Source organism: Aythya marila (genome assembly GCF_965140915.1).
Source record: "Aythya marila genome assembly, chromosome: 10".
NCBI lineage: Eukaryota > Metazoa > Chordata > Aves > Anseriformes > Anatidae > Aythya > Aythya marila.
Genome location: NC_139051.1, coordinates 17416024 through 17433025, shown reverse-complemented (window position 1 = coordinate 17433025; position 17002 = coordinate 17416024). Strand labels below are relative to the sequence as shown.

Below are 17002 nucleotides of genomic sequence, written 5' to 3'. Positions count from 1 at the left end.
CAAACTCCAACACATTATTAAATAACATTTTCAGATTTTAAATAGTTCTAGAAGTTTGCTGTAATTTTTCTCAACATAGTTAAGCTAACCAACTACACAATGACCTCAAAATATATTTAGCATTATTAATGGAGACAGCTGACAAAGAGGATTGTAAAAGACAGCAAATGTGCATCACTAACTTGGTTTAATTTGAGTGTGAATGGAAACAACAAAACAAAACACACTGTTCCATTTGAGTAGAATAAAAAGATCTATATGGGCTGGTCCTGGCTATTGGTACCTTTTTTTTTTTTTTTTCTTAAAGTATATGGATGATGGATGCATTTTTATAATTTTAACCATCTGATCCAAGCTCTTTCTAATCTTTTTTCCCATTTGCATACTTGAACTGCTACTAGTTTCACATGCATGGATATTTACCCTGAGTTTTCAGGGTACATTTCTGACAAATCAAAAGACTTTGTCCTTGAAATGAAGAACAGTTTTATAACCTGGACAGCTCTTTCAGAAAAATTAACCCTGATTTACTGCAGAAAGAGACATACATATGTACATGTTTACATGGGTGCACTTTAAGCCCTCTCTTCGTGGTAAATAAAATGAAATCCACTTTATAGATAACTTTATTATCTGTTACAACATCTAAATGCAGATGCAGCAAAGATGTTAACTTTAAACAGTTAGACATTAAAACAAATTGGTTTTGCTGATTAACATCTTTTACTTTGATGTATCTATTGCACATAATCCTATTTTCCACCATGAAAGTTACTTGCTAAAGTTCTCAAACTGAAAATTTTCTCTTCTAGAAGTAGGGTGTCTAGAGTTTAATAACTTCCAAATCATTTATTAACAAACTATTTGAAAAAAAAACATATTAATTCAAGAAACACAAAAATATGCATTCTATCATAATACTTTGTCAAAATAGAGAGCTTATTAATAAATCAAAAATTCTGCAGCGCACATATTCTAACACGTGGTAAGAATACTGACTCTTTTAAAGATCTCTTTTGCTTACTCAAATTTTCGTTTTTGCTTCTATATTTTTTTTAAATAATTTTCTGTTGCCATCATACATTCTAATACCGCCAGTTATATTAATAGGATGATGACAGTATCTAATTCACTGACTGTCCAAGCTCCAGATTTTAAAAACCAACAGTCTTATCAATGACACAGCATGAAAAGTTAGTAAATGTTTACTTGTTTTAATAATATGATAAAATTCTATATAAGGATTCCACTATTTACGTATTTGCAAAAGTGCTACGATGACATACCTAAAAAACATACAAACAAACAAAACACCAACGCAGATCTTTTCTATGCCACTGAACAGGATTCAAGTATTGGTTGTCAATTTAACATCTAGACAAACTGCCAAACAAGGTGACAGTGAGTACCTCTCACTTCCTGAGAGGTGGCTCTACATTTATTACTCTCTGCAATAAGACCACTTTATGACTCCTCATGCATGGACATACATATTTACATAACATTTTATGCAAATAAATATACTTATTAATTATAAAAATAATTTTGTGTTCACAAAAATTGGATACTGCAGATGACCTAATATATGATGTTAGATTATCTCAGCTATTCTGAACAAAAACCCTAGCACTAAGAACATGACAAATACATTATCGCTAAGATTCTTAGAATTATTTCAAGTCTTTTATCAAAGAATTAGGGGGAAAAAAAGGCCAGTCAAAGCAATGTAAAATTTTACATAACACTTATAAACACTGTTGCCTGAGATAGGAGGTCTAGGTGCAAACAGTCCTGGTAACTTATTTGAAAAGTTATGATTGTGTCTTTTAGAATTATTGTTCTGTCCTTTGAAAATATTTTCTCAGTACAAATCAGATTCACTTCCCTTCAAATTTCATTTCAAAATTAAGAATCTGTAAAGGAGCATTTAAATGAAGTGATATGCTTTAAATTTCACACTGGTGTTTGTTAAGCAGCTATATGCATGAAGTCTTCATGCCATCTTGACTGACAGACAGCAGTTTGCCATATGTTTTTTTCAAAGTCTGAAACCAATACTGGAATTCTACTCCACAGAAAACATCGTAAGTGTATTGTTCTAAATCATCCAAATGAGAAATGCCTAACAAAAGCTCTAGAATAAGCCTACATTATCCTGATTATCAACCCACCTCAAAGATGGCATACCAGAAAACAGAGATTTAACTGTAGTTACAACATAAAATTACACACCGCCTGCATTTCAGAATAACAGTCTCTAATGTGTTTATTCTATATCATCAGCCTTCCAGGCTACTGTAATTGAAATATATGGGCACTACAACCAAGGGACTTGGACAACTCAGCTTCAAAATCAATCACACAGTAATATCCCATTTTGCTCTGTAGTAGCATTTTACTCTGAAAGCTACTTGGTACCTGATATGTATTCAATATGCCACCTAACAGCCAAGGATTTGGAGACTTCAAATGTGTACTTTCTAATGGGTCGTGCTACTCTGAAGAGAAAAAAAAAAAAAGTGCAAACAAACAACAACAACAAAAAATCAACCACTTTAATAAGCTGCCTAACTTTCTGGAAAGGACTTCTAACAAAAAAGCCTAGACAAGCACCATAGGACTTATGTTGAAAAAGACAGTTGTAAGATCCTCACCAATCCAAGAACAGACCTGCAGTCTGTCCTCCTACCTACCCATTTCAAGAACAAAGACCAACCTAGTGGAATTTATTTTAACAAAGATAATGTAAATCTCAATATACATTAATTGTAATTAATATTAGTCTTGCTCTAAACTTCTCTAAAATATTACTACTGCCAAGAATACTAATCTGACCCTCTTGTATGTTGAGCTGTTGGTAGTTTATACTTGGACATATCTTCCTTAGTAGGGAAACAAGCCAGCATGGAAATTCTAGAATAGGGATCAACTGAAAGAATTTAAGTAGAGTGTAACCTCACACAAAATACCAAATCTCTAATACTCATGCTTTCTATCATTACAACCAATAGAAGAGATTTTGCAGGTAACCTTTCTAACCAGTGGCATAATGGAAGAGCCTCTATTTATTCCAGTGCACCCCAATAGTACCAGAATGACAGAATTATGACTACAGAAATACTATCTGCTAGTGAAAATTAATTTTTTTTTTTTGAAGTGTGCATACCTATCTATACACATATCTATTTGTGCACACACACACTTCATAATGCTCGCACAATACTCTTAAAGCAATTTTGATGACTTATAATCACCTTAATTGGAAGCCATAACACAGAAAGAATGACAGGGCACTTCTTGGACCAGGGAACCGCTGTATTTTCAGATGTGCATGGAAAGATGTGACGCCCATCTACAAGAAGGGCCGGAGGGCAGACCCGGGAAACTACAGGCCTGTCAGTTTGACCTCACTGCCAGGGAAGCTCATGGAGCAGATCCTCCTGAGAGTCATCACGCAGCACTTGCAGGGCAAGCAGGCGATCAGGCCCAGTCAGCATGGGTTTATGAAAGGCAGATCCTGCTTGACAAACCTGATCTCCTTCTATGACAAAGTGACGCACTGGGTGGACGAAGGAAAGGCTGTGGATGTGGTCTACCTTGACTTCAGCAAGGCTTTTGACACCGTCTCCCACAGCATTCTCCTCAAGAAACTGGCTGCTCTTGGCTTGGACTGGCGCACGCTTCGTTGGGTTAGAAACTGGCTGGATAGCCGGGCCCAAAGAGTCGTGGTGAATGGAGCCAAGTCCAGTTGGAGGCCAGTCACTAGTGGCGTCCCCCAGGGCTCGGTGCTGGGGCCGGTCCTCTTTAATATCTTCATCGATGATCTGGACGAGGGCATTGAGTGCACCCTCAGTAAGTTCGCAGATGACATCAAGTTAGGTGCGTGTGTCGATCTGCTTGAGGGTAGGAAAGCTCTGCAGGAGGATCTGGATAGGCTGCACCGATGGGCTGAGGTCAACTGCATGAAGTTCAACAAGGCCAAGTGCCAGGTCCTGCACCTGGGGCGCAATAACCCCAAGCAGAGCTACAGGCTGGGAGAGGAATGGTTGGAGAGCTGCCAGGCAGAGAAGGACCTGGGAGTGATGGTGGATAGTCGGCTGAATATGAGCCAGCAGTGTGCTCAGGTGGCCAAGAAGGCCAACGGCATCCTGGCTTGTATCAGGAACAGTGTGACCAGCACGGCTAGGGAGGTGATCGTCCCCCTGTACTTGGCTCTGGTGAGGCCGCACCTCGAGTACTGTGTTCAGTTTTGGGCCCCTCGCTACAAGAAGGACATCGAGGTGCTTGAGCGGGTCCAGAGAAGGGCGACGAAGCTGGTGAGGGGCCTGGAGAACAAGGCTTACGAGGAGCGGCTGAGGGAGCTGGGCTTGTTCAGCCTGGAGAAGAGGAGGCTCAGGGGCGACCTTATCGTAGGGGAGTTTTAGGTTAGATGTTAGGAAGAACTTCTTTACTGAAAGGGTTGTTAGGCATTGGAACAGGCTGCCCAGGGAAGTGGTGGAGTCACCATCCCTGGAAGTCTTCAAAAGATGTTTAGATGTAGAGCTTAGGGATATGGTTTAGTGGGGACTGTTAGCGTTAGGTCAGAAGTTGGACTTGATGATCTTGAGGTCTCTTCCAACCTAGAAATTCTGTGATTCTGTGAAAGAGCATCTCAACTTGTGCTCCATTCTCAAACACCTACTCAGAAAGTTACAGGGATACAAACACTTTGGTTCCTGGACACATCTACACGCAAGTGTAACTTGGATTTTATTACTACCTGTGCCACAAGTTTTACTCATGTCTTTTCTGCACTCACACTCTCAGCAAAAACTAAACTAATTATCTGCAACAGTTTTCCAAGAAACAGCACACATTGCTGATATTTACTTAATGATTGTTTATATTCAATTTGAAATTACATAAAAGCATGCTCCCCTATTCTAATCATGCCTATTTAACAAATAAACAAGAGCTGCATACAAAATGAGACAAATTGGCTTAACTCAGAAATCCAGAAGCCTAAAGGTTAGTCTAGCAATAAAGATTTATCAGTAGCCTGTCAGAAAGTGAGTGCCCCACTCTGAAAACAAAGCATAAATCAGCTATAAAGGACGACTACTGCCATGCCTAATAAAATAAAACCAAGTCTCTACTTAGCCTTTACTGTGTCCCTGTTCTGTTGCTGTTCAGATCATGTCGATTCACTTTTTAAAAATGCATTACACAACATTTTGTTACTACAGTTCTTAATGGATGTAATGAGTTTTCTTCACTACGAGCAGTGGAAACAACTTCCTATTACAGTTTTAAGTACTCATTAGGAAACTGTACCTATTTTAAAGAAAAAAAAAATCATATCTGTTCACTGACAGATTCCCTAATGCTTGCTTACTTACATTTGCTCCATTTCTGTAAAGGCAAGATCTTAAAACTTGTTTTTAAGGACCAGAATCTGTAAATTGGCATACTTAATTTAAAAATCTATTATTTTATTTCAAATCATTGCATGTGGATCCTTTAGAACAAAATTAAGCTATTTAAAACACTTCATCTGAAGTACAGATTAAAATATTTTTAAAATTACTTTCATCACCTTATAAAAATTCAAAGTAGTGTGTGCACTTTCAAATTTATTTATTTATTTTATTATTGTTATTTTTTAACTCCTTTTATCAATCAATCCAGTTGGGATATAAGATCATAGATCTAATGGTAACTCAGGCAGCATCAAAATGGAACAGTCATTTCAGAAATTCATTTTAATGGTTAGACCATCTTCTTCCCTCCCTTAGAACAGATACATAACACATACACACACACAAAAAAAAAAAAAAAAAAAAAAAAAAATTTCCCGACACATTACATAGGAGGGAGGTGAGGGGTGAGGAGTGCAATGTACAAACATAAACTATGCCTTTCAAAACACTGAGTCAATTATAAGACTGAAATATGACTGGTAAGAAAAACAAAAATAAGAAAACACGAATGCAGGAGTCTACATTCTTGAGATTTCGGAGAAGAAATGGGACCCATTGAACGTGCCAGTGTGTTCCTGCAACGAGAAGGAGAACATAAAAATCCATTTCCTTCCAGGACAGAATCTCTTCACACCTCAAAAAAAAAGTCATGTTCTGAGGATCGATAGTGGGGGGGGTTGGTGCATTGCAGGGACTGTACCCAAACTGTCTTTTGTTGCAATTTCTGGCACCAGACTGGCTGATGGTGGCACACAACATTTTTATTCTTCCTATCTATTTCATTAGAGGTGAAAAAGGGGTGATCACACCCCATTAGGCATCAAGCACTACACAGTATTTGTTTGTTTTACGAAAACAGGGAAAGTATGCTTACACCTCTCTCTGCACAGGCTGGGACTAAGTCCTAATGTCCACAGAGGGAAGAAAGAGCCTGAATTCTGCCACTCTCATAGCAGCAGGAGGATGCAGCAATTTACAAAAAAAAAAAAAAGAGCTGAGTCCAAATGCACATGTTCAGAGGTGAAAATAGTAAAGAGAACATCATTCTCACCCATTCCCAGCTGCACTTAAGTAACAACCTTAAGCAATTTAAGTGACACCCCATGGATCATCTTCTTCAGTCACTGGCACACTGGAAGAAAGATGAAGACAATTTGGGGGGGGGGGCAAAGGAACAGTCTTCAAAAATGGAAGTTCCATCTTCTTCAGCGCTATCCACTGGATCCTTCCATAAAATGAATCCCACTTCTGCCAATGTTTTTAATTCAAGAAGGAATAGAGTAAGCAGATACCCTCTGATAGCCTTGATCAGCTAACCCGCCCTGCCAGCCCCCTTGCTGACAGGCAACCACAATCACAACACAAGCCCTGGATATCTCACATTACTGCCTGACACTGCTCACACCAAAATACCCAGCCTTAGGTACAGATTGAGGGCCAATCCTGTTCTGCTTCAGATGTTGTTCTGCCCTGAAAATCAGCACCCTCTTCCAAGATCCTCCTGTGCACATTAAAGAGACACCCCCAGAGCAATATCAAATGGAACTGCTGCAAGTTCCACTGCTGCAAAATTACCAAAAGTGTTCAAAGGAGCTAACAGTAGCAGATTTGTAAAAGCAGTAGCTCATTACTAAAAGCGACAAGTTAGCAAATCTAATACTCCTATCTTTACAAAACATGCTCTAGCAGCAGTAGAATCAGATGAAAAAGGTCCCAGGTTGGTCTGTAGGAAAACCAGGAAGACCCACTTTAAATTTCACAGAATCACAGAATTTCTAGGTTGGAAGAGACCTCAAGATCATCAAGCCCAACCTCTGACCTAACGCTAACAGTCCCCACTAAACCATATCCCTAAGCTCTACATCTAAACGTCTTTTAAAGACCTCCAGGGATGGTGACTCCACCACTTCCCTGGGCAGCCTGTTCCAATGCCTCACAACCCTTTTGGTAAAGATGTTCTTCCTAAGATCCAACCTAAAACTCCCCTGGCACAACTTTAGCCCATTCCCCCTCGTCCTGTCACCAGGCACATGGGAGAACAGACCAACCCCCACTCGCTACAGCCTCCTTTAAGGTACCTGTAGAGAGCAATAAGGTCACTCCTGAGCCTCCTTTTCTCCAGGCTGAACAAGCCCAGCTCCCTCAGCCGCTCCTCGTAGGACTTGTTCTTCAGGCCCCTCACCAGCTTCGTCTTGTTCTTTATAAGACTGCATCTTCTGAATAAGAAGGTTCTTTATAAGACTGCATCTTCTGAATTATCATTCATATAGCTTTTGCTTGCAAATATATGAACACCAGTGACATTAGTCACCAATTTTTTGTTAGGAATCAGAGAATTCATCAACACAGCTTATGAATATTTCTGTGTCAGCCAGGCAGGGACACACTTGTGGTGAAAGTGGGTATTGTAAAATAGAGAAAAGAAAACAGTCTTTCCATTTTTTGCAAAATCTCAAATTAGTCTACAGTTCATGTTATCATGAATACCCACTCTCCCTCTGCTCCAGCTGGCTGTCTAAAAGTGCACTGCTTTCTTCTGAGAAGTGAGTTTGACTCAGCGCAGATAAAGCTGCTTAATTAGCAAATGAAGCAGTGCTATCAAGCAAATATTTTACATTCTAGACCATGCTATAACGTTGACCTCCAGCTTACGACATTTGTAAAGTCATATCACAGCCTCTCATCATTGGAAGCAATATCATTATTTCAGGTAATATTTACTTCATAATTTATTACCTCTCTTTTTGAAATCTACAATATGGTTCTCCTTGCCATTTTACTATTTTCAGTTCTTTATAACTACTTTACCTACTTGTATTTACCCTTTCATCCAGCAGTTTTCATCCAGCCAAGTCTAGAAAACTTCTTCAGAGGTTCTGTAACCAAATACAACCTTCTATATTTGTAGTTTTCCTCTTCAGGCACAACTTTGTACTCAAACACAACTTTTCACTAAAGTCTTACCTTTTTTTTTTCCTTTTTTTTTTTTTTTTAATTCAGGTTGTGGTATATCTTATATACAAACATAAAAATCTAAATCATCTACTTAAATTATATTAAAAACCCATTTCTGTAGTTTAGAGCATTCACAGTGGGCAGGCTGGCTGAAGAACTAAAGTTGATAAACTTGAAGAGGATGATCAGAGTAACTGATCTGTAAGTAACTGTCTCATTGTCCTATTAAGAATTGAGTACTAAAAATGCAGACACTGAAGTAATTACATGAAGAATATATTGATAATTAGAATATTTAGCATCAGTCTTTTGGAGAAACATGATTTCAACAAAAATGTGTACAGTCATGGTGTCCTACATTGTTTACAGAATAATATTTGTTTAAAACAGAAACAACTCAAAATATAGAGTCCTCTAGACACATTTCACTTTTCAAGAGGATCAGTAAGAAATCTAATAATGTTTTTGAATAATTTTTCTTTCATGCTGTTCCTGTTTCAATAAATGATCTTTATTTGCCACTGGTAAATTTTAAAGTTCTGAATCATAGCAGAATTTATTATTTGACTTAAGTGTAAAGTCCTAAAAGCTATTATCTCCCACTTCAATCTTGTAGCTTTGAATTATACCTACCTGAAAACAATTAGTTACTTACTTGCCAGTTTTTCCATTTCTTTTCCATTAACAGAAACGTTAGAAGGAAACATCAGCAAATAGATTTTTTTTTTTGAAAATCACTTATGGAGCTAAACACATCATTGTAGGTTTCATTAAGTTTCAGAAATGTTTGGTGGTCTCTTTAGAGACTAAAAATAGGTTCACTAAGATTCTGAGCACATAGGGAGAAAAATGTCTAAATTTCTAATCAGCATCTCATGCACATTAAGAAAGAACATTACAACATTAAAGAGCTTGTTTAGACAGAGAAACACACATTTTGGAAGACAAAAGCGTTTCCCAGTAAGAGCTTTGTTTTGTTTTGTTTTGTTTTTTTGTCTTTTTTTTTTTTTTTTTAATATCTTGTCAACAAGGCAATCTCCATTATGTACTGTGTTTTACTATTTATACTAAAGCAAAGCATCCTAGTATTACACATGACAGAACTGTAGATAAACTGAAAACTCTCTGGAATCTTTTCTTACATTATCTTCAAATACTAGTACACACGTTGTCTGGTGGAGAATGGTATCAGTGGCCATTTCAGAGTATAGAGCTGAAATACAACTTGCATGGGATTGCTGTATACTACAAATTCAGATTTGTTAACATACTACATGATGCACTTCAGTTAGTGCAGGTGCATATCCTTGTTCTCATGTTCTTGCCCAGCACACATTATATATATTATATATATATATATATAAATATATATATAATTAATTATATATATATATAATAAATATATAACTCCCCTATATATATATATAGGGGAGTGGGGGGAGGACAAAGACCAATTAACAATGCTCATTGGGCTATACTTTTACCCCTTCGGTAAAAACAAACAGACGAACAGATTCAGTTGTTCACATCTAATGAGGGGAGAGAGTTCAAAATAAAATTTTTTGAAACAACTTAAGTTGTATAATCTGTGCCCATCTGTCCTCCCAGCCAGCAGAGGTGTGCTGCTTGTGCTCACAGTAACCCTTGCTTATGCCTCCATCTTTTTGTTATTAATGATGCTATTTTGATTGCAAAATGCAGAGCCTTAATGTAGAGTTAAAAATCACAGAATTGTCTAGTTGGAAGAGACCTCCAAGATCACCGAGTCCAACCTCTGACCTAACACTTACAAGTCCTCCACTAAACCATATCACTAAGTTCTACATCTAAACATCTTTAAAGACCTCCAGGGATGGTGACTCAAGCACTTCCCTGGGCAGCCCCTTCCAATGCCTAACAACCCTCTCAGTAAAGAAGTTTTCCTAATATCCAACCTAAAAACTTCAGAATGTAGTGGGAAGTAGTACTGGTCTTATTACCCGGTTGTAGAAAGCTGCCTAAGCACGTATTGACTTCACTTAACATCTGGTTGCCATCCCCTTTTTAGAGGACTAGGAATTTAGTCCAAAGGCCATAACTGTAATTAGATTGCCACATGACCAACTTTTTAAGATTCAGATGAACCTCCTCACAAAGATCACTTCAAAACACGAAGTCATATGAAGCAACAATTAAAGAGAAAAAAAAAGGTAAAATCTTTATCAATGTTGCTAAATTTCAGGGGATGAAGGAACCTGTTTCCTCCTTGCAAGACAGTTAGAGCACTACGTCAAAGAAAAGTTGCTTTTCCTTTAGTATTAAGAGTTTCTTGTTGCAAAAAGCACAGCAGTTCTTAATTAATATTTTAAAGTAATAAAAGTAACTTCTATTCTATTGTCTTTCTTCCTATATAAAATACATATACTGGTAAGATTACCTTCACTGTATACTCATTGCCTGAAGGCACATATCTACATTTAGCGATTCTCACACCTTTCTAAAAATCAGTCTCCCTATACCTCTGCAACACAGTAGTCCCTTCCTTGGCCAGCTTTCAAAAGCTTCTCACCTTCAGCCCCTAGATGAGTTCTAAGAGACTCTGCGTAATCACTACTGCTTACACAGCTTGTCCATGTCCCGGGCTTTCCTCCCCACTTCATATGGTGTCTTTATATGTTATACGAGTAGCACTGTGCCTTGCAATGCCAGGAGGCTAGCAAAAGCTCCTTCTACAGAGTATCATCCTGCTGCTACCCAGAAGATAACCTAGACCTCTGGCAAAGCAGTTGCCCTTGTTGCTAAAATCTAAGTGACACCTTCCCAAACTAGAAAACTTGCTAACAGAAGACTTGCACTGAATGCAAGAAATAGTGCAGTTACTAAATCAACATGTTACTACCAAGTAAAATGAATTCTAATTCTAGTTCAAGTTCATTCAGGAAATATTCATAACCTAATTGGTTATGCATAATTGAACCAACCCTACAGGAATTAAATAAATAAATAAAACTTCATTGTAGCATGTAAGTTATTTGGCAGTTACCCTTATACACAACAACTCTGTACATATAATTGAGTACAACTATTTTCCTCCTTCTAGTTGCCTGGAAAATAGGAAAAACAAACAAACAAAAACCTCATTCTACTCACTTGAGTAAATTTTTGTACCATAAACAAGTGACTTTCTGCACTAAGACAATGCTTTCAAACTAAAAACATTATGATGAGCAATGTTTGCCCATAAATAATTCAGTAGTTTTAAAATAGAAAGCTTTCTGTTCACACAAGATTTGTACCAGCCATTTGGAAATGATCTTCTGCACCTATCTAAAGATAAGTAACTACGAAAGCAGTAAACATTATAGGAAATGCACAATTATCAGGGGTGGCAGTACTGATACTTCCAATGAGATTTGTGCTTAAAAAAATAGGAACACATTTTTTCCATCTGATTCTTTTTATAGTTTCATCGTTAACAGCCAATGAGTCTTACATTTAATCTTTAAAGCATGAGAGCAACCAACCAGTACTTTCTTTTCAATATTGAAACAGCTTTCTAAATATTACACATAAGCTTTCAATAAGGAGAATACTCTATGTGCACATTTTGGCACCTCGCCACTGATGTACACCCGCTAATCAATTGCTTGTACAGCACTAAATATTCAGTACATTTCGTATACAGAACAAAATGGTTATCTCCTGAGAAAATTATATGCATTTTTAAATAAATGTAGCTAGCTGGGAGCTTGGGGCACTTACTGCAGACCAACAGCTAGAAAAGAAGAATTAAAAGAACAGGCTAAGCAAAATACCGAAATTTTGTTTCAGCTCTGTCACTAGGCTCTTGGATGACCTTGAGCAAATGATTTTACTTCTCAGTCTCTTCCATTTATAAAAATATCAACACATACCTAACTCTCTAAAATGATCAGGTTGAAGTCTATTATATAAAATGATTATTAAACATCAAATTGGTTCTTGAAGCTTTCCCTTCCCCAAGAGATCCATTAAGTGCTTGTGAATCATACGTTTTTTCCATCAAAATGACTTACTTCTACATTTTAATTACTTTGCATGGTTCTCAACTAGATGTGGTAACTCAGGAATGGGTTCTGGACATCAATGAAGGTATTAAAAATGTCTGTTTAATACACAGCTGCAGATGAAAAGAACGTGACATTAAAATGCATAAGAACGGGCCACAAAATAAGATGAGCTTTCCAATGCATTCATATGAATGAATAGTGCTGTTTCATTTGAAGGAGCGTTGGCATTACAAGTCACCCCTTCTTCATGGTGATAGTCTAGAATGAGAGAAAACTTCAGAGATAATTGATGGAAATGATTGTTTTTTTCTTTCACCTTTGGACCAAAGGATCATTTATTGTAGAAGGGGACTAGAAAAAAGTACTCCATGAGAACCAGAACCAATGAAGATAGCTTGTCTTGGATTTGTCTCTGGTAGTTGACTGAAAGCTTTAGCCTGTTTTCATTTTTTCCCCTTCACTTGTCATTGAGGCAGGTGTAGTGGTACTAAAAGATACAAAGACTTTTAGCTTATTTTGCAGTGCTGTCTTTTTTAGAAGTCCATAACGGTCTTTCTCATCTACGTAGCTGCAAGTTTCCAAAGAACCTGTAAGAAAATAAGCTTTTTTCACAGCTCTCACATGCCATTGATTGAGTGCCACTGGAGAAAAGAGAATGGTTTGACAGGATGACTGCATTTGCTCTCTTTCCTTAAAGAGTAAGACAATCTAGTGTGGTAAAAACATGCAAATTAGTACCATATACGTTTCCAATTTTTCCCCCATCCTATACCATAAAAGTAAAGAAACTGAAAAAGGAGAATTTCAAAACCTGTGAAAGGACAAACTTGTTAAGACAAGAAAATTATAAAAGAAGTCACCTAGATCAAGATTAAAAAATGCAAGCAACAACCAGATTTTTATTTATTTGTAAAATATCCCATATGCATCCAATAGCAACAACAACGATATTAGAAAGGTTATTAAAACTCAGACCTCAAGCATGAGTCTCTAATAGAAATTAAAATATACTAGAAGCAAAATGCACTTTTGATGTTAGAAGTAAGGGGTTATATCCTTTGCTCACAAAATAAGGTGCATAATACATCCTCTGGAGCTTGCTAAAGAGAGGATACTGAATTAGTAGGATTTCATTACGATCCAGATTGAAATTCTCTTCTTTCTATTTAAACTGCAACCTAAAGGCAATTGCCCAAAAGGACATTTTGAATTGAAGACAAATACAACACAGCTCAAAACTCCCACCATATAATCCTCTTCTCAGGATTAATGCAAAGCAGCTGCAGTCGTTTCTCATGAATCTACCTTGACTCCAGAGTACTTGGTAATTTTTGCTGTTGTTGTTATTTACGGGATTTTTTTAGTGTATCACATGACAGCAGATCTCTATACCTCATCTTGCTAAACCGTACGTCAATGCATCATGCCAGACAGGGTAGCTGGTGTGATAGCTATCTGATCATTGTAGTTTATCTATTGCCAGTTCCAATTTTTCAATATATTTTTTCAAATTGTCACTAATAATCACTTTCCAAGCCTGCTCATAAATATGATATAGACAAAATCTACTGCAGTTCAGTACACGTCAATCTGGATGTCCATAATTCCAAAGATATGGAATAAACTTTTCTGCATATATTTCTAGAGTACATACATCTATATTACAATACTGATTTTAAAATCCCCAATTAAAAAGTGATTAGCTTTTTGGAGGGGAAAGAGCCAGTACCAGCACAATAACAATAAACTGTTCTTTCTAGAACTACTACATATCCACATCACATACTAAGAAAAAGGAAAAAAATAAAAAAGAAGAAACAGGGACAAGGAGTAACCTTGTGTATATTTGTGAATGCATCTAGTCTCCTTTCTGAAGTGCAGTTGGTGACATTCACAAAACAGACCTTTAAAAGCTTTGCTATTGCTGATAAATAGTGTTTATATCAGATGCATTTATGAGGTACGTAGAACATGCCACGATTATAATACACAGGCTGGCTTCAGTATTTATAGAAAGATGTTACCAGAAACAGACGTTACAAACATACAGAGTTATTTAATTTACCAAGCAAAAACATTTTCACTGTAGAATATTAAATAAATGTATCTGCAAGGCAGTGAGCAGTGTCCATGGATGCATCTCCATGACGTAGGTACAGAGGCTTTCTTTAGTCTGGCAGATACAACAACCTTGTATGTTTTTGTTTTTCTTCTCCAAAAACAAACAAAAACCCCAAAACAAACAAGAAACATAACAGGTAACATTGCTAACAATAACATTTGCTATAGGCAATACTGTTTTTATTAGGCTTTAATTTCTGTTTCAAGTATTTTATTGAAGTGCCATTTTAAAGCAAATTGTATAAAATCAGAGATGCTTAAGTCCGCCTAGACAGTAAGGTTACAAATTTTTGAAGCTGACAATAAAATCAGAGACCCACGATCCATTACGGATGATGTCAGTGCTGTAACAACATACTTGTTTTACTCAGTATTATTTTTAGGCACCTTTAAGACACGATATACTGTAATTGGCAACCCCGAACAGGATGATTCACAGCTTGATGTGTAAACACAGGTTATCGGGAAATAAGATAGCGTATGATTACTAAACGTGCACCCTTCCTATAACCACAGCGTTCAGGGATGTCATACGTGACCAGCGGGTCTGGAAAAGCTATAGCCTCTCTTGCTGGTAGCACTCAGGCACGGGAAGGGATGAGTTGACATACAAGTTCTGGCGTTGTAAATGGCACGTACCGTGTGACTGTAGTGGAAGCAAAACACCCACCCCGCACCAAACCCGCGGAGTTAATTAACCCCGCCGCAGACATTCACAGGCTGAGGGCTCGTCGGCAGCCTCCCGAAGGACCTTCACCCCGAGACGCATTTCGGGAGCCGCAGCAGCAGCGGTGCGCTGCGCACCAAAACAAGCCCGCTCAGCAGCGTGAATCCGCACAGAACCCCCGACAGAGAGACCCCGACCCCCCTCCGCTGCTGACACGAGCTGTTTATCTCGCTAGGCAGCGCGGTGCACGCGTTTTACCGAGGCTGCTGTCGGAGAAGGAGCCTCCACGCTCGGCTGCCCCGGCGGGGTCCGCGCCGCACCTGGCGCCCCCCGGGGGTCCCGCAGCCCCCGCGGACGGGGCCGGGCTGTGAGGGGCAGGGGCCGCAGCGGGGAGGGGGGGGGGCACCTACCAGTCCGTGTGCGGCTCGTCGATGACCAGCAGCAGCTTGAACTTTCTGCCGGCGGCCGAGGAGCCGGCGGAGGACGGGTCCACCAGCCCGGCCGAGGCCGCCGTCTGCTTCACGGCGTTGGAGAGCGAGCTGAAGAAGCTGCTGCCCGCCGACTGCTGCTGCGGCGGCGGCTGCTGCTGCTGGGGGGGCGCCGACTGCGGCGGCTGCCGGCGCTCCGCGGCCGGGGAGCCCGAGGCAGGGGCCGAGGAGGCCGAGGGAGGCGGCGGCGGCGGCGGCTGCTGCGGCTCGGGCCGCTGCAGGTCAGTCATGTAGCCATTGGGCAGGTTGGCGATGAAGCTGCTGTCCGAGAGCCTGCGCCGCAGAAAGTTCATCATCTGGCCGGGAGAGAGAGAGGGCGAAGCTGCGGCGAGGAGCGAGGAGCTGGAGGGAGGGAGGGAGCGAGGGCGGGCGGGCTGGCTGGCAGCCGGGCGCCGCGGCGGGGCTGTGCGATCCGCAGCCGGGCTCGGTCGCAGCCTCACTGCCGGCCAGGGCGGGGGCGGCGCTGCCTTCGCGTCCCTTCCCTTCCCTTCCCGTCCCTTCCCTCACCACAGCGCCGCGGCCGACGGCTGCGGCGGCTGGCGCGCGCCCGCCGCTCCCGCCCGCCTCCAGGCGGCAGCCGCGAGAGGAGCGGGGCCGCGCGGCCGCCTCAGCGCCGGGCACAGCGGCTGCGGGAGGGTCGCGCTGCGGGGATGGAGACAGCGCAAGGCCGGGCGCTGCAGCCGTTCCCGGCACGTCTCCGAAACGCTCCGGCCCCGGGAGCGGCCGCCGCAGCCCCGGGCGGCACTCCGCCTCCTTCACGCCGGGCCTCGTGATGATACTTGAAGGAAAAAAGTTAAAGGAAGGCGACGCAGTGCGTGTGCGAGGCAATGCTGCGTTGTCAGGGAGAAGGACGGGCATGGTCACAGCCTGAAGGTGCAGGCTGGGCCTTGCCTACTCTAAAGTCTGTTTCACCTCAGTCATGCATTTAAACGCAAAAGGCTGACAGACGCCTTCAGTGTAACATACACCTTTATCCCAGGTACATAACTGCAAAATATTTTGCAACTGATCTTTAGGTGCCCTACTGAATGTAACAGGTGCTCCAGCACTATACACAGCAAATTCATGCAGTAAAGGTCTATTCAGGTCAGAAATTTGATAAAGCTTTCCCAGTAACACTTTCACAGTTTAAAGTTTATGTGTTCAAAAGTATAACAGCCTGGGATTCTTTCAAGAATCATTGAATTTAGGAACGTTGATAACAAAATACAGTATCAAGGCTATTAAAAATACCTTTTAAACACCACAGAAACTGGGGGAGGGAGTGGGGGATTCGTGCTGCTG

At 40.1% G+C, this 17002-nt stretch overlaps 1 protein-coding gene across 2 annotated transcripts in view; it reads right to left on the bottom strand.

Annotated features, from left to right (window-relative positions):
- The window catches only part of SYN2 (synapsin II), a 180722-nt gene extending 164615 nt beyond the window's left edge, over nt 1-16107 (bottom strand). For both annotated transcript variants that reach the window (XM_082768170.1, XM_082768171.1), the window contains exon 1: nt 15641-16107. In XM_082768170.1, the coding sequence (XP_082624296.1) occupies nt 15641-16014 (374 nt within the window). In that variant the 5' untranslated portion in view covers nt 16015-16107. The remainder of the gene's footprint in view (nt 1-15640) is intronic.
- Nucleotides 16108-17002: the final 895 nt, after the last annotated feature.